Source organism: Gopherus flavomarginatus, chromosome 4, assembly GCF_025201925.1.
Source record: "Gopherus flavomarginatus isolate rGopFla2 chromosome 4, rGopFla2.mat.asm, whole genome shotgun sequence".
Lineage (NCBI taxonomy): Eukaryota > Metazoa > Chordata > Testudines > Testudinidae > Gopherus > Gopherus flavomarginatus.
Window position 1 is genome coordinate 105934720 of NC_066620.1, and position 21224 is coordinate 105955943.

At 39.9% G+C, this 21224-nt stretch overlaps 1 protein-coding gene across 10 annotated transcripts in view; it reads left to right on the forward strand.

Annotated features, from left to right (window-relative positions):
- SHPRH (SNF2 histone linker PHD RING helicase) overlaps positions 1–21224 on the forward strand; it is a 1098091-nt gene that overhangs the window by 985781 nt on the left and 91086 nt on the right. For 6 of the 10 annotated variants that reach the window (XR_007773878.1, XM_050949418.1, XM_050949417.1 and 3 more), the window contains 5 exons: positions 4164–4241; positions 9709–9927; positions 16546–16624; positions 17343–17493; positions 21075–21180. Coding sequence is in view for 8 of the 10 variants with exons in the window: in XM_050949418.1 (XP_050805375.1) it covers positions 4164–4241; positions 9709–9927; positions 16546–16624; positions 17343–17493; positions 21075–21180 (633 nt within the window). In the remaining 2 variants the exon portion in view is untranslated. Of the gene's footprint in view, positions 1–4163; positions 4242–4282; positions 4906–9708; positions 9928–16545; positions 16625–17342; positions 17494–21074; positions 21181–21224 lie in introns of those variants that run through there. The other 4 variants (XM_050949419.1, XM_050949413.1, XM_050949420.1 and 1 more) reach the window with 4 other exon arrangements.

The following is a 21224-nucleotide window of genomic DNA, read 5'->3' on the forward strand; positions in this document are numbered from 1 at the left end:
AGCCGTGCCTAGCTTTGTATCCTTTGCCAATTTGATTAGTGTGCTCTCTGTTCCTACATACAGGTCATTAATAAAGATGTTATATAACACTGGACCCAGAACAGATACCTGTGGGACCCTGCTTAAGACCTCTTTCCAACCTGACATCATCATTCCATTAATAGTTACTCTTTGTTTGCGGTTGGTTAACCAATTATGTGTCCATTTAATGGTAGTTCCACCAAGCCTGCATTTCTCTGGCTTACTTATGATAATGTCATGTGGGACTGTGTCAAAAGCCTTGTTCAAGTCCAATATATTATATTCACCGCATTCTTCCTATTCACCAAACCAGACTTTGTTACCTTTTATGGTAAAGCTATTCGGTGTGCTAATCCCTTGCTCCCTTTTTTCTCTTCCTTCCAAGAAGTTCTTCATTATCATTCCTAACAGAGCCTTAACACCTCATGCTTTTAGGATGCCAGCCTGAGTCAGTGTCAGATTGTATCTTGGAAAAAATGTGGTGCAAGGTGTGTATGTCTCCAGTATTAGCTGCAATCTATAACTTCCTTTGAGATGTACTGTTACTCAAATTTAGCAAAGGTTCTAACAACTCTTAATCTTAGTCAGTATCTTGTTTGTTTATATCTTTCAGTATGGCTGATCATGAGACCATTGAACTTTTCTGGATTCATTCTGAATCTCCAGTTGTTACATTGTTGAGTATCTGGTCTATGTTTAGTTAATTTGTTCTATAATAGGAATTAGAAATGAGGAAAATTTACTTGGTTGGGCTGCATATAAATCAGAGTCCAGCCCCTACCAGGGCAGGATTGTTTTCTACAGTATGATTTCTAATGTTGTCTAGTCTGATTTTTTTTTTAAATGACTCAAGAAATTGACCTTTATCATCTTATCTTTGGAGGTTGTTTTGTAATGTAAACTTGCTATGAATTCTTCATTAATTGAAGGTAAAGAGGACTGTCATTAAAATTATTGTGCAAACTCACTGAAGGGAAGCCAAGTAGTTTCCCAATAATTTTCTTAAACGCAAACCTTCCTTCCTACAACGGCAATAAGGTACGAATGCTTCACAGTCCAGAGTTTGATATTTTTTTCTCTTTCTCTGAGTGTCTGTTAACAAACTTAAGATGTGAATTATATGTGACATAATGTGATTTGGAAATATTCCTAATAAGTTTAAAATAAATTCAACATGGTTTTCCAGTTTAATAAAAAGGAAATTATAGCCATGAACTAGAAAAATTAATTATATGACTTGGAAGGGGGAACATTATTCTGATATTTCAGAAATTTCCTGAAGGAATTCTTCAGGGGGAAGATGTTCTTTCTCTTGGTGTCAAACTTGGCATTTGGTCTAATAATTCTTTAATTGGAACACATGGTGATATAACAACTCAGTAGAAAGAAATGAAAAGAAAAATCCATTATAATAGTGCCTGTGACTTTTCTAGACTTTTTAATAAAGGGCAGAATGATAGGTCACTTGACAATGATGTTAGCTAATGATAAGTGAGGGGAATCACTGAATTTTGCCCTTCCTCGGGGTTAAATCTGCCTCTATGTGTGTGTTCTGTGTGGGTAGAGAGACTTTGTGAATTAGGGGACAATGTAGAACTACATTGTGTGTGGTTAGTAATCCACTAAATTAACTGTAAGTGTGAGAGCTGTGCTTTTTAGTTCTGACTTGATTAACTTAATCCTATTAAGGATTAAATTAGGTTGAGACATAAATGGTAAAAAGAAAATATTCTACAAATACATTAAAAGCAAGAGGAAGATAAAGACAGCATAGTCCCATTACTCAATTGGGGGATGGTAGGAGGTTGGGAAACAGTCACAGAAAATGTGGAAATGGTGGAAGTGCTAAATGACAACGAAAAGATTAGTGAACCTACCCTATGCAAAACATAGAGAATGCTAGTTTTAATGAGCTAGGGTCAGATATCTGAGCCATTAGTAATTATCTTTGAAAAGTTATGGAAGATGGGAGAGATTACAGAGGACTAGAAAATGGCATAATATTTGTCCATCTATAAAAAGGGAAATAAAGACAACGTGGGAATTTCAGACCAGTCAGGTTAACTTCAGTACTTGTAAAGATAATGGAGCAAATAATTAAGCAATCAGTTTGCAAACACCTAGAAGACAAAAAGATGATAAATCATAGCATGGAATTGTCAGGAACAAATTATGTCAAACCAACCTAATAGCTTTCTTTGTCAGGGTAACAAGGCTTGTGGATAAGGTGATGTGGTATATCTTGACTTTAGTAAGGCTTTTGATACTGTCTCACATGACCTTCTCATAAACAAACTAGGGAAATGCAACCTAGATGGAGTTACTATAAGGTGCTTCATAACTGTTTAAAAACCATTCCCAGAGAGTGGTTATCAGAGGTTCACAGTCAAGCTGGAAGGGCATATCAAGTGGAGTCCCACAGGGATCAGTTCTGGGTCCAGATCTGTTCAATAACTTCATCAATCCATTAGATAATGGCATAGAGAGTACACTTTTAAAGTTTGCAGATGATACTGTACTGGGAGGGGTTGCATGTGCTTTGGAGGATAGGATTAAAATTCAAAATGGAGGATAGGATTAAAATTCAAAATGATCTGGACAAGCTGGAGAATTGGTCTGAAGTAAATAGGCTGAAATTCAATACGGACACATGCAAAGTACTCCACTTAGGAAGGAATAATCAGTTTCACACATACAAAATGGGAAATAGCTACTTGGGAAGGAGTACTATGGAAAGGGATCTGCAGGTCATAGTGGATCAGAAGCGAAATAGGAGTTAACCTTGTAACACTGTTACCAAAAAAAAAAAAAAAAAAGCAATCATCTTTCTTGGGATGTATTAGCAGGAGTGTTGTAAGCAAGACAAAAGAAGTAATTTTTCTGCTCTACTCTGCTCTGATTAGGCCTCAATTGGAGTATTATGTCTAGTTCTGGGCACCACATTTCAAGAAAGATGTGAACAAACTGGAGAAAGTCCAGAGAAGGGCAGCAAAAATTATTAAAGGTCTAGAAGACCATGACCTATGAGGGAAGATTGAAAAAATTGAGTTTGTTTTAGTCAAGAGAAGACTGAGAGGGTAGATAACCGTTTTTAAGTATATAAAAGGTTGGGAGGAGGGAGAAAAATTGTTCTTGCTTACCCCTGAGGATAGGACGAGAAACAATGGGCTTAAACTGCAGCAAGGGAGGTTTAGGTTGGACATTAGGAAAAACCTTCCTGTCAAGGTAGTTAAGCACTGGAATAAATTGTCTGGGGAAGTTGTAGAATCGCCATCATTAGAGCTTTTTAAGAGCAGGTTAGACAAACACCTGATAGAGATGGTCTAGATAATACTTAGTCCTGCCATGAGTGCGGGAGACTGGACTAGGGGACTTCTTGAGGTCCCTTCCAGTCCTATGATTCTGTTTTTCAATGAATGTCCTTTCTAAAGAACAGCTAAGGTTTTTAAAAGTATATTATTCTCAGGCTGGGGACAGAAGGGGATGTGAGAGTGGTACTTTGTTTTTGTTTTAAATATTTCAGTATTTCTCTTTTTAGAAAGTTGAAGCTTGTGTGTGATAAACTGTTTGTGAAGGGGAGTCAGAATAGGTTCATAAAGCAAAGGACTGGGAATGAGGAGACCTATTCATGGCTTCGGCACAGAGTTCTTGTATGTTATGGATTAAGTCACTTAGCTACTTCATGTGGTGGTTGTGAAGTTAAACTAATATTTGTAAAATGCTTGAGAGTCTGGAATGGAGGGAGCTGTGTAAGTGCAAAGTATTTTATTTACAAGTATTATTTTCACATTAATGTGATGCTTCTCTTCATGGCATCATATTCTTCATGGATACTGAATTAAGTATGATGGAGAGTGTTGACTGTAAAGTTTATAATACAGTGAGGGAAGATGAAGACCGAGGGCTATTTATTTCTTTGGGAGATCATTTACTTGAAGGGGAAAATGCTGAGAGATATTGAACGCCTATAACTTATCTCCCATTGATTTTAATGGAAATTGTACGCACTTGGAAGATACTTGGCACCTTTTAGTATTTGGCCCCAAGATTAAATGAAATTGACCTTGTTCTTATTATTTTCATTGCTTCTCATAGCAATTTCTATAGCAGCATTACAACTGTGTGTTAATTTTACTCCACAGATGCTTGGCAAAGCTATGAGCATCGGCAGAGGCATTGGAAGTCTCTGTCTGCAGACTTGGGAGAAAAGCATTTAATAAGTTAATTTTTTTTAATATAAATGTAAATCTGTCAAAACTGATTAGATTAGATCCCTCTACTCAACCCAGAAAGTTTCCTACTAGCCCAAGATAAATGGGCAGCGTGGACTTCTTAAACCATGGAGATAGAATGGAAACTGTCAAAAGATTTTTGATATATGGAGAAAACCATTATTCTAGGGGAGGTATGGGCTATATCTTCACTGGACAAAAACATACATATGTAAGATAAAAATTACTTGTCTGCTATATTTTTTTCTTTTTGGATTAGTGATAGAAAGAAGAGTAACTCTGAATCTACCGATCCCCTCCCCCCAGAAAAAATAAAAATAAAAAAAATCCAGCATATATTAAATGAGTAATTGCACAGATGAGAAAGGTGGAAGAGGAGGTAATTGCAAAATTTAAAATTTTGCAATAAATAGGATAAGAAGACTTAGTCTCCCAAAACATAGCTGACATTAGAGGCACAATAATGACAAAACAGAACAGAATGGAGTTGTAGATTTGAAGGCCAGAAGGGATCATTATGATCCTCTAGTCTAACCTCCTGTGTAACACAGACCATAGAACTTCCCTAAAATAATTCCTAAACCATTTCTTTTAGAAGAATATCCCAACCTGATTTTAAAATTCAGTGATGGAGAATCTACTATGACTCTTGGTAAGTAGTTCCAGTGGTTACCAGTTTATGCCTTATTTCCAATTCCAATTTGTCTAGTTTCAACTTGCAGCCATTGGATCATGTTATATTTTTCTCAGCTAGACTGAAGAGCCCATTATTAAATATTTGTTCCCCATATAGGAACTTACTGACTATAATCCAGTCACCCCCTAACCTCTTTAGATATGTAGTTTGAGATCCTTGAGTCTTAACACTATAATACACCGCTACCTCGATATAATGCCACCCGATATAACACAAATTTGGATATGATGTGGTAAAGCAGCGCTCGCGAGGGTGGGGCTGCGCACTCCGATGGATCAAAGCAAGTTCAGTATAACACGGTTTCACCTATAACACAGTAAGATTTTTTGGCTCCCAAGAACAGCCTTATATCAAGGTAGAGGTGTACATGTTTCTGATCCATTAATCATTCTTGTGGCTCTTCTTTGAACCTTCTCCAGTTTATCAACATCTTTCTTGAATTGTGTGCACCAAAACTGGACACACTATTCCAGCATCAGTTGCATCAGTGCCAAATAGAGGGGTAAAGTAACTCCTCTTCTGCTCAAGATTCCTGCTTATGCATCCCAGGATCACATTAGCTCTTTTGCCCACAGTGTCACATTGGGAGCTCTTGTTCAGCTGATTATCCACCGTAATCCCCAAATCTTCCTCAGAGTCACTGCTTCCCAGGAGAGAGTCCCCCATTATGTTAGTATGGCCTGCCTACCATTGTTTCTAAATGTATACATTTACATTTAGCCATATTAAAATACATACTGTTTGCCTGTGCACAGCTTTGACCAAGCAATCCAAATTTCTCTGTATTAGTGACCTGTCCTCTTCAATACTATCACTTCCCCAATTTTTTTGTAATCTGCTAACTTTGTCAGTGATTGTTTTATTCCATGTCATTAATTAGAATTTTAAATAACATAGGGCCAAGAACTGATCCCTGCGTGATACCACTAGAAACCCAGCCATTTGATGATGATTCCTCATTTGCAGTTACATTCTGAGACCGGTTAGCCAGCTTTCAATCCATTGAATGTGTGCCATGTTAATTTTATATCATTCCTAGTTTCTTAATTGAAATATCTGGCAGCACCAACTCAGATGCCTTACAGAAGTCTATGTATATTGCATCAACTCTATTGCCTTTATCAACCAACCTTCAATCTCGTTTAAAAAACGGTGGTTTGATCAGATCCATTTTCCATAAAACCATGTTGATCGGAATTAAATTGTTACTTCCTTTCGTTCTTTATAATTGAATCCTGTTTCAGCTGCTTCATTATTTTGTCCTGGATCAATGTCAGGCTGACATGCCTATAATTACCTGGCTTATCCTGTTTATACTTTTAAAATACCGTCACAAAATTAACTTTCGTCCAGTCTTCTGGAACTTCCCCAGTGTTTCAAGATTTGTCAACATTAGTGGTCTTCAGCCAACTCTTTTAAAATTCTTGGGATCAAGTTACTAGACCTGCTGATTTAAAAATGTCTGACTTCAGTAGCTGTTTTTTAACATCTTCCTGACATACCTGGAATGGAAATAATGTTATCATATGATATGACTATATCATCTGTTTTTCCCCAAATACAGAACAGAAATAATTGTTGAACTTTTCTACCATTTTACAGTATTGTTGATAATTCTACCATTTTTAACTATCAGTGGACCAATACCGTTGTTAGGATTCTTTTTATTCCTAATATACTTTTAAAACTCCTTATTGTCTTAAACTCTGCTGACCATAGATTTCTCCTTGTGTGCCTTTGCTTCCCTTAATTGTCTACATTTCCTAGCTTCTGATTTATATTCATTACTATAACTTCACCTTTCTTCCATTTATTATATATTCTTTTTTATAGCTACCATCACTTCCCCTCTAAACCAGATCATTTTCTTAACCAATACAACCTTCTTCCTCAATTATTAGATTGTGATTTTGGGGGCATTTGGTAAAGTGTTCTTAAAAAAAATCCCAATTATCTTTCACATTTTTCTGATTCAGTTCTTTCTCTCAGCTGTTATGACCCATAATTGTTTTCAGCTTTGTGAAATTGGACCTCTTAAAGCACCAAGTGTGTATATATCAATGGTCTGGACTTTATTCTGTTTGCACATTATAACTGTTATCAAGTCATGATCATTTGTATCCAAATTACCATTAACTTTTAGTTCTGTGATCAGTTCCTCTTTATCTGTGAAGACAAGGTCTTATATCATTCCCCCATGTTGGAGCAATGTGGTTTTTTTTTTTTTTTTTTTTTTTTTTGAGTTAGGAAATGCCATATGTATTATTTAGAAATTCAAAGGATGCTTTAGTACTGGCAGTATGAGGCTTCCCAGCACCTGTCACTCAAATTGAAGTGTTTTTTTCCCAACATAGACAGTTATGTATTGAGCCAGTCATCCTTTTCCCTAGTGTGATTTTGGGGCTTGTAGCAGACACCGACTAATATCCCGTCTTGTGCTTTATCTGTTAGTACTGAAGATAACTCAGAAGAAAATTATCAGTGACTCAGAATCAAGCAATATCATTTATGACAGTGTGTCACTCCTCCTCCCCTCTTCTCACTCAGTCCTTTCTAATTAGGTTACAACCCTTGATTTTAACATTCCAACCATGGGAATCATCCCATCAGGTTTCAGTAATGCCAACTAGATCCAATTTTTGCTCCTAAATGAGCAATTCTAATTCCTCTTGTTTGTTACGTGGGCTCCTAGCTTTGATATATAGGCAACTAAAGAATTTCTTCTCTTCATGACATTTGGTTCCTTGGTTAATAATATGCCTCATGAATGATGAGGGATGATATATATGCAGAAAGAATTAGTAATGGTACTCTTGCTGATTTTACAGAAGCGTCGTAGAGAACCAGATGATGGCAAAATGCTTTTGTTTATTATATGCCTTCTGGACAAATAGGACAGGCATATCAGGAAGCATATTTTCCCCCAGAAAGGAGACCTGTAAATCACCACATTTATCATGGTGAATTTTGATTTAGCTTGTTTATATGGCTCAGAAACAGCTGAAATACTGACACCATTAATTAGGCCTAGTTCTTGGTAATACACTGGAAATAACAAGTTAATTAGGGGTTAGGGAGTATCTCCAATCTAGTGATGCAAATTATCTTTACATTTGAGGATTTCCAAAGGACATGCTCACAGGAGTGTTGGGTTCTAGTGTGTCATCATGGGAGTATATTTTATAACTTTAAAAAATGGAGATTTGAAACAAATTTTGTATGCTCACTGAAATTCATATTGCAGGCATATGTGAGATTCATGAACTTGTATACTCTGTTAATTGTCAGATATTCAAGAGTGCTTGATTGCTAGCATTTTTGTTTTAGGAAAAGTGAGTTTCACTTAGGAAGGCAAAAAAAATTAGAAATTAGTACAAGCAAATTTAAGACAATAATTATCTAGAAAAACATGGTTATTAGAAGGTTTATATCTCTTAAACAAGTTTTTTTTTATTCTGTACCATTCTAGCCCTAATTCTGAAGCAAAAATCTCTGAATTTTGTGGTGCATCTGTATCATTTTTTTGACAGGCAGACATTTCAATGGCAGCATGAAATATCTAGAAAAATATTTTATTAAAAACAATTGCAACAAAAGCATTCCCCTCCCCCCAGTTATGAGTTAGGAACTAAGGACTAATCCTTAGTTGAGGATGATAATCTAGTTCAGTTGAAATAATAAAGCCATGCTGATTTCCACCAACTGAACATGTGATCCTAAATGTTGCATACATTTCCTTGGGGTTCACTTCAGAGTAATTTTTGATACTTTTCCAGTTTTGTACTTCAGAAAACAGGATGTTTTGCTATGCAGTTTTTCCATTTATTTAGATAGTTTTAGGTTTGCCATTAGAACAACGTATGTATGTAATCACATGAAGGAAAGTATAGTAACCCTTTTGTGTGTGAGGGAAGCATTCCTCTCACTTTCTCACAATCATATTTGAGCCAGACAGAGCATTTCTCTTCTCTTCTCTTTTCTCTTCTCTTTTCTCTCTTCCCTTCCCTTCCCTTCCCTTGCTCATGAAGTTGAGGCAGAGGATCCATCTCATTTTCTCCCCTCCCTCATGGGGCACCAGGGGAAGAATATTTTCTAATCTTCTCCCATACCCTTTTTTTCTCCTCCAGCCTCCATGACACATTCTTTCCTGCCTCAGGCAGTGAGAATGCAGTAGAAATTCTTTTTACATGCCCCTCCCTTGAGGGGGGCCAAGAAATGGTCAGTTTGTCACGTTTTGCTTCTCCTTTCTCAGTAAGAAGGGGAGCAAAATGGTAGTATTTTCTTCCCAGTTTTGTCTTTTTGCACTTTATCTGGGGCTGAGACTTCCATTTTAATGAAGCTCCAAAGAGCATATAGCATGGTTAAAAAGACCTTGTTTTGCTGTATGTCCTATTGGGGCTTCACTAGAGAAGAAACACTGGAGTATCCATACTTCAAATGGCTAATGTTTGAGCCCAGCACCTGCTAAGGAACCACCTCTTCCTTCCCCTAAGCATTTGGTAGGTTTGCAGTCTGGAAAAAATGCCAGTGTTAAGATTCAGAAATTTAATTCCCATCTTTGTCTGCTACTGCAATCCCTATCAGGAACAATCAACTAAAATATGCTTGGTTCATACTCTTTATGGAAGCAGTGCTTAACTGTTTTCATATATTAACTAAATATATAGCAATAAAGCTAAGCTTATTTAATTGAGGTGTTGCTAGTGGCTGATAAAGATGGGGTAAGATGATAATGAATATGCTTCTTCGTATATGCAGATGTGTTGGAGGAGGATGAGGAAGAATCTGACAGAGAGCTGGAACGACAGAATATTGAAGAGCTATATGACTTTGTGAGGCACACACATCAGCAGGAAATCCAGTTTTTGAGGGAGGACGTACAGCATTCTGCATTGATTCCAGTTCTAAGGCCATACCAAAGTGAGGCTGTGAACTGGATGTTGCAACGGGAAAATTTCAGAAACAACCCTATCAATGGTAAGTACATGGCCCTGGATAACAAATGCACATCTTGTTTATAACACTACTGAAAATAAATGAACAATATAGTATCAGGATTGAATATGAACTAGCACAATTTTATTAGAATAGTCTCGATAATTAATTGGAAGCTTTGCTTTTATTATTTTATTGTAGTTGTGTTTGAGGCAACTAGTTAAGAGTTATTTTTGTGTTCTTTAATTGTGAGCCATTTTCATGTTGGTCTAGGACTTAATATAGACCTTGTCAACCTGGATATATTGGGTTTTACTATTGTTTCAAAATATAACATTTCACAAAATAAAGTTGCCTGATAATTGAAGTATGTAAGTTTGAGAAGTAGCTACTCTCCATGATCAGTAGCCACATTTCAGCATATTTTGGGCTATACTCTGAATTTCCCTACTATTGTTCATTACTTTTATAATCCTAATATGTCTTTTGGAGCAGTTTTGGAATTGATTCTGCATTGCTGTGAACATGTTATGATCAACAAGAAGCCAGAGTTCTAGACTATAGATTATATTTTATTACAGTATATAGTTCTGGTGACCCAGGGAACAATTGACCAAGCTTGTTGACCTCTTAGGAGTCTTTCTCAAGTGCTAGTCCCTATGTGTCTTCCCTATATGAGTGCACGTGTGTGCCATATGTCCAAGTCTGGAAGCTCTAACACACCATGCCCATTGGCTCACACATGTGGAGTAGTTCTATTCGTGCTCCAGACTGAAGACATAAGAGGCAATGCAGACTGACACCTTTCCAGTTCCTTCTTACTGCTGCATGGCCTGAGTTGGAACCCCATGTCTGCAGATTTCTCCAGCTTTTCTCTTTGATAGCCTGTAAATAGGTACTGTAAATAGTTTTATAGTTTTTATATTAGTATAGGTAGTATAGCTTGTTCTTTCCCACATACTGGGGACTCCCTCCTTGTAGTCTGGGACAATGCCCAGAGTCCCAGGGATTCAGGAGCTGCATTACCTGCCCTCGCTTCTTCTCCATGAGTGATGATCGCCAACGCTGTCTCTGCTGCTTGGGTGAGAAGCATAGTGCTGCAAAGTGAAGCATCTCATTTGTTTCCACCATGAACACGTGAAGCTCGTGAGCTTTGATTAAGGAAACACCTTATGAAGAAGGCTATGAGACATCACTATGATCTGGGTCAAGGAGATGCCTCTGTATATCAGCCCTATCAAATAAGTAGTGCCCCTCCATGCGCAAGCTTAGAAATGGAGTCTATGGCTGCTAAGCCAAGGAATCTTTTTCCCAGACTTCCCAGGAGAGTAGGGGGCATTCTTATGGTCACAAGGATAGATCCCCATCCAGATATGCTCATAAATGAAGAGATCCCTCCCTGAACCTGCCCAAGACAGGAGAGCCTCACACATGGATGCTGTGGTGCCAGGTCCACTAAAAACCCCAGGCTGAAAGGTAGTGCAGACAAGTAAAAGGATCTCTTGGTTCCATCAGTGGTTCTGGCTCTGAAACACAAGGACCAACAACTGCAAACTCCATCCAAAAGTGCTGGACCTTACTCTTAAACAGTACTTCAAAGGACTATCCAACTATAACTTCAAGGGACACGTCGAAACCGTGGGTCCCAACCGTTGAAACATACTGAACCCTAGGTCATATGGATATCTACATTACGCTGGAGGATATATTCCTCTCATACCTTCAGTCTCCTATCCTCTCCAGCCCTGTCCTCTTGAGTGAGGATGAAAATGCTTTCATGACACAAGAACCATTTCTTCTCCAGCCCTGAGGCAGGAGCATTCCTCCTCTAGTATTTTTGGCCCCATGAATGGAGAGAGAACAGTTCTCAGATGCAGATGAATCAGACCCCCTGGATGGTCTCTTTTCTCCTCAGAGAGAGCTGAGCTTGGATAGGCAGTCGAAGAGTTCTGGATGCCATCCTCCCAGATATAATTTCCCCAAGCATTGCTAGTACCTGATGCAATGGGGCCCCACATCCGGTTGATCCCTCCTTTTTGGCCTTATTGTTGCCTATGGACCCCTAAGGAAAAGATGCATTCATGAATTGTACCACACTTCCACTACTTGGCATCCACCAGATCCATCAGAGTATGAGGAGAACGACAATGATCCAGATCTGCGGGTGCTGAGGGGAGTCTCATCTTCATCCTCACTGTCTCTGCCAAGTGACTATAGGCAGTACCAGAAGCTACTTCAGAGAGTAGTCAATGACCTCCAAATACCAGTGAAGAAAGTCCAGGACCTCCAGCACCTGCTATTCTGTAGCCTAAAGGTCCAAGCAAGATGGTGCTCCTGATTAATGACACTGTAATGGAGCCAGTGAGAGTGGCCTGATGCACTCCAGTCTAATGGGCCCCCGTGCCTAAGATGGCTCAGAGATGCTATTTTATCTCTGCCAAAGAGGTTGAATTTCTTTTCTCCCTCCCATCACCCAACTTCCTGGTGGTACAGGCAGCCATGGAGAGAGCCATTCCATATCAGTGTCTACCAGGCTTTGTCAGCAAAATATGATTTCAAGGACAAGCTTCCCCCTGAGGACAGAGCCCAATTTCAGTCCTTCATAGAGGATGGCAAATAAGTGGCAGACACATCCATTCAATCTGCAATGGATCACCCATCCAGGGCTTAGCCACTGGCATAGTTATTAGCCCCTCAGAGCTTCCAGGGAGGTCCAGAACACCATACAGGATTTGCCTTTCAACAAGTTGAACTGTTCATAAAGAAAAAGGATGAATCCCTTCACTCATGGAAAGACTATACATTTCCTGGGAATTGACACCCTGGGCCCAAGGAGAAAACGCGAGAGGCGGGTGTATAGGTCAAGGCCATATCCTCCACAGACATTCTGCTATCAGGAGGTGGACTCCCTCCTGCAGCAAGGATCGATAGAACAAGTCTCACCACAGTATCAAGGGAGAGGGTTCTATTCCCCTATTCCTCAGTTCTCCACCCCCCCAGAAAAGGAAGGTGGAGGCCTGTTCTGGACCCTTGATTCGGGCACTCTGTATCAGGCAGTTGAAAGAACTAGAGTAATATTAAATGGTCTGACAGGATACCAACCATTGGACTCCTGTACCAGTGCTGCATGACTAGTGTTGAATCCCTAATCAAACAAGTACAACTTCATTGGGCTGATTACCTTGTACGTATGGATGCTGTGTGACTCTACAAAGCCATATTTCATGGACAGTGGAAAACAAGAACGTGTACACTGAGAGGCCAATGAAAATGATGTACAGACATTCTCAAAACTCACCTAAAAACTGGCAAAGTCGATCCAAACACATGGGAAGCTGCTGCTGCCGATTGATCAGGATGGCAGCAGACCTGCTGGTCTGCGGTTAAAGCCATCAAGAATATCAGCACAGAAAAAGCCAAAGAGAAGAATCAGTGAAGAAAGCAGGCTGTGGCAAAAACATGTGGCCAGACATGTGCAAATGCATCTGCGCATCATTCGTCGGTTTACAGTTGCACAAGGTGCACTGAAACAAACCAGCCTTTATGTATTGCCTATGATGGGAGCTTCCAGTACCATCTGCATCCAGCTGAGCCCCCTCATAAATGTCAGAGGATTTAGAGGCCTTGGTTTTCAGATACCTCTGCTACCATGACCTTTATCCATTCACAGCCATCCACTAAATGCTACTTTTGACACTTCAGCTGAGATTGACCCACCACTATAGATGCCACCTACCTGTTACCTCCCCTTATCTTTTGGGGCCCTCTCTAATTTTTCACCCACAATTGGGACTCCTATCATGACGCACAGTTGGGAGTCTTAGAAATTATCCATCAAAGAGAGTTCATAGAATTTCTCTTCCTCTCGCCTCACAAACTCCCTTCCAAGTCCCCATTCAAGGACCACTTTCATGAGGTTATTTTTCAACAAGAGGTGAACTCCCTCCTCCTCTGAGGGGCAATAGAGCAAGTGCCACGTTGGTATCAAAAGAGAGAGAGTTCTATTCCCCTTATTTAGTCGTCCTCCAAAAAAAAAAAAAAAAAAAAAAGAAGGAGAAGGGGAGACCCATTCTGGACCTTTGGTAACTGAACCTCTTCAAAAATCGAAATTTAGGATGGTTACACTAGCATCAATAATCCCCTCCTAGTAGATGTGGCTCTCAACATGGACGCTTATTTCTATGCAGATATTAATCTGTCCCACAAAAAGTTCCTTCGGTTTCTAGTGGGGTAGGAACATTGCCAGTTCAGAGCCCTTCCCATTGGACATTCTATAGCACCCAGGTCTTCTGTGTTGGAAGCCCAAATGAGATGTCGGGGTAAAATAGTTTTCCCATATCTCAATGACTGACTCCTAATAGGTTGCTCCAGCCTGAGGTTAGATCGGCAACTGTGAGCAGGAACAAAGAAAAAGTCCATTTTAATACACCCACAAAGATGATAAACTTTATGGGAGCAAAAGCATTTCTCCCCATGGAAAGTTTTCACTTAACAAGCCATCTGATAGCACAGATTACTTGCAGACTGAAGACTCTGATCAAGGTGTGCCTTTCTCTTCTAGGCCACATGAACTTGTGATGCCATTTGCCAGGCTTCATCTACACTGTCTACAGGCCTGACTCCGGTAAATCTACTTATCAGGCATGGATCATATCAACACCAGAGTGACTGTTCCCACTATTGCTTCTTTTACCTGCTGGTTGAACCTGGATTGAGTAAGAATAGCTATCCCCTTCATCACACTTGCCCCCTGTGTCACCATCATAACAGATGGATCCTTTTTGGGTTAGGGTGTTTACCTGAACAACCACACCATACAAGTATCAGGATCCACAGGAGGCAAGACTGCACATCAGTCTACTGGAACTGAGGTCCGTCTGCCTGGCATGCAGGGCTTTTCTTCCACTCATTCATTCTTTTCATGCCCAAGTAATGTCAGACAAGGTCACCACGCAGCCTTTTACATAACAGGGCAGAGCAAGATATCTTTCCCTTGGGAACATTCTCCATGTCCCATCTGTCCATGAAGGTTGCATTTTTAGTTTCTATTACCTGAGCCAGAAGTGAGAGTAAGATGGGAGCCTCATCACAGACCCGCCATGTACTGTTTTGCACAAGGGAAAGGTCTTACTTCACTTCCATCCTAAATTCCTCCCCATAGTTATTTCTGAGTTCCATGACAACCAAACTATCTACTTACTTGTTTTCTTTCTGAAACCCTATGCCGCTGCTGAAGAGAGAAGACTTAATTCCCTCGATGTCAGATGTGCCTTGGTGTTCTAGCTGCAGAGGACCAAATCGATCAGAAAATCACAAAGGATATTTATTGCAATAGCAAAAAGGTTGCAAGAACAAGCTATATCCTTTCAGAGTATCTAAATGGATTTCTGGGTACATCACTGCGAGCCGTCAATTAGTACATATTCCTCCACTATGAAAGCACAAAGTGCCTCTACAGCACTGGTGCCCCAACTTTTCCTGTCACCCCTCTTCTCCCCCTGCCCTCATTACCAGTTATGGAATCTGTCTGTGCACTCCCTCCATTACTGCACAATTGGCTCAGTGAAGGAGCTTGGGCTGAAAGCGGAGATGGGAACAGAACTGGGTATGGGGGAAGAGCTGGGACTAGAGATGGAGCTGGCCTGGGGGCGGAGAGGGAATGTGGACAGAGCTGGGCTGGGATTGGAGCAGGCAGCAGAGTGGATCTGTGGCTGGGGGCCTGAGCTGAGCAGGGGGAAGAGTGGAGCTATGACTGGGGCCAGAGTTGGGCAGGGGTCGGAGCAGGGGATGGTGTGGAGCTGTGGCTGGAGCTGCGGCTGGGGATAGAGTGGAGCTGGAGCTGGTTGGGGTTGGAGCAGGGCTGGGTGGCACTCCCTCCTCACCCCACATGGCGGCTGGCCTGGGCCCCACTGTATCTCCTCCTTCTCTCCCCACCCCCGCATGTTCCTCCACACCCTAATAGGGAGGCATGCCCCAAAATTTGGGGACACTGCTCTACAGCATCCCTGTAGGAAGTACTATTACTGGACATATGCAGAGTGGCTACCTAGAGTTCCATTCACATGTTCACAAAACATTACATGCTAGTTTAGTCCTCTGCAGTGCTCTGGGAACTGTAGTACTTCAAGCATCTTTGCTATTCTGTTTCCCTCACCTCCTCCAGTCCGAATACAGGTTCTCAATCACTTGTATGGAACGCACATAGGGACAAGCACTTGAAGAAGAAATGGAGGTTACTTGTCTGTAACTGGAAGTTCTTTGAGATATATAGTCCCTGTCTGAATTCCGTTATCCACTGTCTGTCCCCTCTCTTGTTTGGATCCTACTGGATTTGCAATAAGAAGAGGAACTAGAGAGGTATTAGCCCACACTTCCTCTTACACCCTCAGTCTGGAGCATGAGAAGAATTACTGTGCATTTGCGAGGCAATGGATATTGCTTGTTAGAATTTCTGGACATGGGCATATGGTGTGTGCACACACTCAGATGTGCAGTACAGATAGGGACCACACATGTCAAAGGATTTCCAGTTACAGGCAAGCTAATTCCAGTTTTTGGTTCCTGTTTGTCTTTAAATGTCATCATAATGCTGAGCGGTTCTAAGCACTATATTATTGATAGAAAAATCTTGTAATATTCATGTGATCTCCTTCTCCATAGAAAACACACTACACTTTCTATGGCGAGAGGTCATCACTCCAGATGGAGTAAAACTCTACTATAATCCATTTACTGGCTGGTGAGTTTTCATTTTGTTTTGTATGGGGAACACTGTTGTTCCTGGCAGCACCTAAACATGGCACTTTGTGAAAATTTTGTTAGAAACTTTCACATGAAGAGAATTGGATAAGTAATAACTATGCCTTTTCAGATAGTGAATACAGAATAAGAGCTGTAGGATATTTAATATGAAAGAAGAAAATGTGAGGCATGGTGGAGAGAAGTAAATTGTAGATTAAAGGCATCAGTATACTCGTTGTAGGAACTCTTTTTCTTAATTCAGGGGTAACGGATTTATTCTTTTTTAAATTAATGACTTGGAGGCGACAACTCTTCAATTTTGTGTTCCAGGTTTTTAAAGGTTACAGCAAAGAGACAGTATAAACTTTTATTTTTGTATTGATCTTTGGACAAGAAAATAGATCAATACAGTAACTAGTATTGCTTTAACAAATTATGAATTTTGTAAGAAGTAAATCTGTGTACTGTAGTGTATAGTTGCTTTATGCAGTTTTTGTTTATCTTAATCTTTTGAAAATTATGGAAGTTATTGTTTTGTAATCTTTTTAAACATAGCCACCAAAGCAATTTTCTTTAACACAGGTGCATATTTCTCTCTATATACGTAGCTTGCAGAAATTATTCATTATCTCTGCTACTTTGAACACATACTATTCTTCTGGTCACACTAGTTTGTAACTTGTTAAGTTTTGTTTGGGTGTGTCTTTAATCTTTAGTATTATCCGTGAACACCCAGTTGCAGGTCCTCCATGGCCTGGAGGAATCCTGGCAGATGAGATGGGTCTTGGAAAGACAGTAGAGGTACTGGCTCTTATTCTGACACACACCCGACGAGATGTTAAACAAGATGTTCTGACACTACCTGAGGTGAGAGAACTATGGTAGATTTTGGGAACAATTAAGGTACTTCTAATATGTGAGGCATGTTCCTGGTGTTTTACTTGTCATTTTTTGTGTGGCAAAGTCTATAATGAAAAGCTGTGCAAGTGAAAGATATAGTTTTTGTCTGTTAGCATGTGGTCCTTTGTGATGTGAATAGGAGAACAGTACAAAAATATTATGAGGAACAATTTATATTGTTTGTCACTGATGTGAATGAAGAACAAAGTCTCAGTTGTAGGGAAATTACTTTATTAGCTTGCTTTTTAGAAAAAGGGATGGTAAAAGTGCAGAGATTCCAGGTAAAGTCTATTTTAACTGAGACTTATAGAAAACAGATCAAATTATGGCCTTGTATGCATGCACGCACATTACGTAGTCTTCACTGGGATGTCTTCATTCATCTGTGTACAGAATTTGGTGCATTGTGTGTTGGGAATTTACTCCTCCACATTCCATTGTGTATTACATTCTAACTAGATCAGTGGTGGGCAGCCTGCGGCCCATGGGCCGCATGTGGCCCATCAGGATAATCTGCTGGTGGGCCGCAAGACAGTTTGTTTACATTGATCGTCAGCATGCACGGCTGCCCGCAGCTCCCAGTGACCGTGGTTCGCCTTTTCTGGCCAATGGGAGCTGTGGGAAGCGGCAGCTAGCACATCCCTGCCTGCCTTGTGGCCCGCCAGCAGTTTACCTACCTGCTCCTATAGTAGACCCACAAACTTTGGCTGAGTTACTGAAGTCCTCAAATCACAATTTAAAGACTTCAAGTTACAGAGAATCCACCATTTACTCTAATTTAAACCAGCAAGTGACCCGAGTCCCAACCCGCTCCCCCCCCCACACCCACACCAGGGTCTCTGTCAGTATGGCCTGGGGGGAGTCCTTCCTGACCCCAAATATTGTGATCAGTTGGACCCTGAGCATGAGGGCAAGAACTGCCAGCCAGACACCTGTGAAAGAATTCTCTGTAGTAACTCAAAGCCTTCCCCCTCTATTGTCCTACCTCAGGCTGTTGGGGATATTTGCTGTTGGCAGTCACAGATTGCCTACAATGGCATGTGGCCCATCTCATCATACCATCCCCTCCATAAACTTATCAAGCTCAGTTTTAAAACAAGTTAGGTTTCTTTCCCCCATTGGTTCCCTTCAAAAGCTGTTCCAGAACTTCACTCCTCTGATTGTTAGAAATCTTCATCGACTTTGACTTAATGTAATTCCAACCCTTCTCCACCTTCAGATCCTGGAGTTCTTCAGTCCAATCCCATTCCCTAACTAATTCCCATGATTTTTTTAAAATTTGCCCTTTTGAAGTCAGCAACCCTATTTGCAGACCTATTTTTGTTTATCCTTCCATTTAGTTTAAACTGAATTAGCTCATGGTCAATCAAACTAAGGCTGTCTTCGACAAGCAGCTCTTCTTTGAGGTCCTTGCCACTTACCAATACTAAATCTAAAATGGCATCAAATCTAGTTGGTTTGGTGTCCACTTGGTGAAGAAATCTGTCAGCCATCATATCAAGGAATATCTGGGCCCTACTGTTGTTAGTAGCACTTGTCTTGCAATCTGTATCTGGGAAATTAGTCTCTCCTAATCATACAATTCCCAGTAGCATGTATTTCATTAAAAATATTAGAAGTCTCTATCCATATGTTTCTTCATAGAATCTTGCCATCTAAAAGACTTACTGTAACAACCTATTTTCTTTCAAATATTAAAACTTTGTGTATTGTACTTGACAATATAGAACCCTGCAACCTATCCTAAAATCAACGGGACCGACTGCAAGTGTCATGTTGGGTCGTAAAAAAAAACCCTCAACCTCCCAGCCTCAGGTTAGCTCTTCTCCTCCTGCCCATGGGGTTGGCTCTGTGCCTTGCTCTTGCTGGCTGCTGCCACCTAGTTGTGCTGTGTGCACTGTGTAGTGAGTGTGCTGAGGTGCACAGTGCTTAAAAATTAGGCAAAAGCAGATTTCTAATGTCTTGATTTTTATGAGCTTGCCTTCAGAAGTTGCCAGGGTAAGATACAAATTGCAACTGAACTAGAACAGGAGCAGGATAAAAACACAGATGTAAATTCTGTAAAATCAGTAAAATGTCAGATTATGGAGTTACATAGAAACAGACACCTACTCACAATTAAAAGCTATAAATGAAAGAAGTTTAAAAGCAAAAACAGGTTAACTAGAATGCCTTGCAATGGACCAGGACCTTGATATAACAGGCATTACAAAAATGTGGTATGTCAAAAGCCAGTGGGTTACTGTAAGACCTGGTTACAAACCATGCAGGAAAGATGGCCGTCACCAAAGAGGTAGGAGAGTAGTACTATGTCTAAAGAATTCCATGGAATCTAATGAGAGAAAAAAATGAATGAAAAGCACCATGCAGTTGAATCTATTAAGGATAGTAATCCCAGTTTGCGAAAGTGTAAATAGTAGGGTACAGTGCTGCCCTCTGAATCAAGAAAAGGAAATTGAATACACAATGTTGAGAGAGATCAGAGTCAACAAAATCTAATAAATGATGATAATGGGGGATTTCAATTATCCAGCTGGTCAAGTGGCACTAACAAGACAAAGTCTGGAGAAACAGCTTTTTGATGCTTTAAGTGATTGCTTCTTGGGACAGCTAGTTCTGAAGCACACTAGAGGAGGCTAATCTTGACTTTGTGTTAAGTAACACACACGAGTTAATTCAATGACAGTAGCTGATCCACTAAGTAATAGTGTTGACAATATATAATTAGGTTAAACATCTAAAGGGCAGGTGATGCTTCAAAAAATGATGCAAAATTTTAGAATTTTCAACAAAATGAGCAATTTAGTCAAAAGGTCCTTAAAATTAAAACTAAAGAAAGTAAAATTCATAGAGGTGGCTTGGATGCTACTTAAAAATTAGTCTCGCAAGATGTGTGTACTGCTGAGCAAAAAGGGGACCATGAAGGTAAGGAGTAAGTCAAGATTGTAATCTCTTTGGAGCAAGGATTGTCCTTTGTTCTGTATTTGTATGGCACCTAGCACAATGTCTATGATTAGGGTTTCTTAGCACTCAAGTAATACAAATAAATAATTTGAAGACTAAATGGAAAGTTAAAACAGGTTATTCAACCCAAAGAGAAATCTTTCAAACTTTGGAAATCTGACCTTTGTGAAGTGAAGCCAATAAACAGGAGCATAAATTACAGCCAGAATGGATTTCAAAGCTCAAGTCACTTAGGATTTTTTTTAAATATAAATAAACTAAGAGCTTATTTACGTATACATCAGAGGCAAGAAGTCTGCAGAACATCATTGGGTTCACTGGATCACCAGAATTCAAAGGAGCAATTAAGAAAGAAAGCACAAGTCGTTGTCAGAGGGAGGATAATGGATTAGATGGACCTTGGGTTTGATCCAGCATGGTAATTCCTGTGGTCCTGTGAACGTATTTAATGAGGAACTGATGACTTTGAAGTAAAAAATGCTTTTTGCTAGTCTGCTATTTGAAAATGTTTATTTCATAATACAGTTCAAAATTGTGTCACAGATATACGTCCTCCTACCGTTATTGAGTGTTGTTTTTATTAGGGTAAATTGGTGAACTTCTTCGTTCCACCCCAGCCTACTGAAGGAAACAAAAAGAAAAAAACTAAGAAAGTGGAGCTTAAGTCAAAGGAGAAAGTACAGTATCCCAGTAAGTATTCATGGAGAGACAACATTTATGTAAAACAGTTTGCT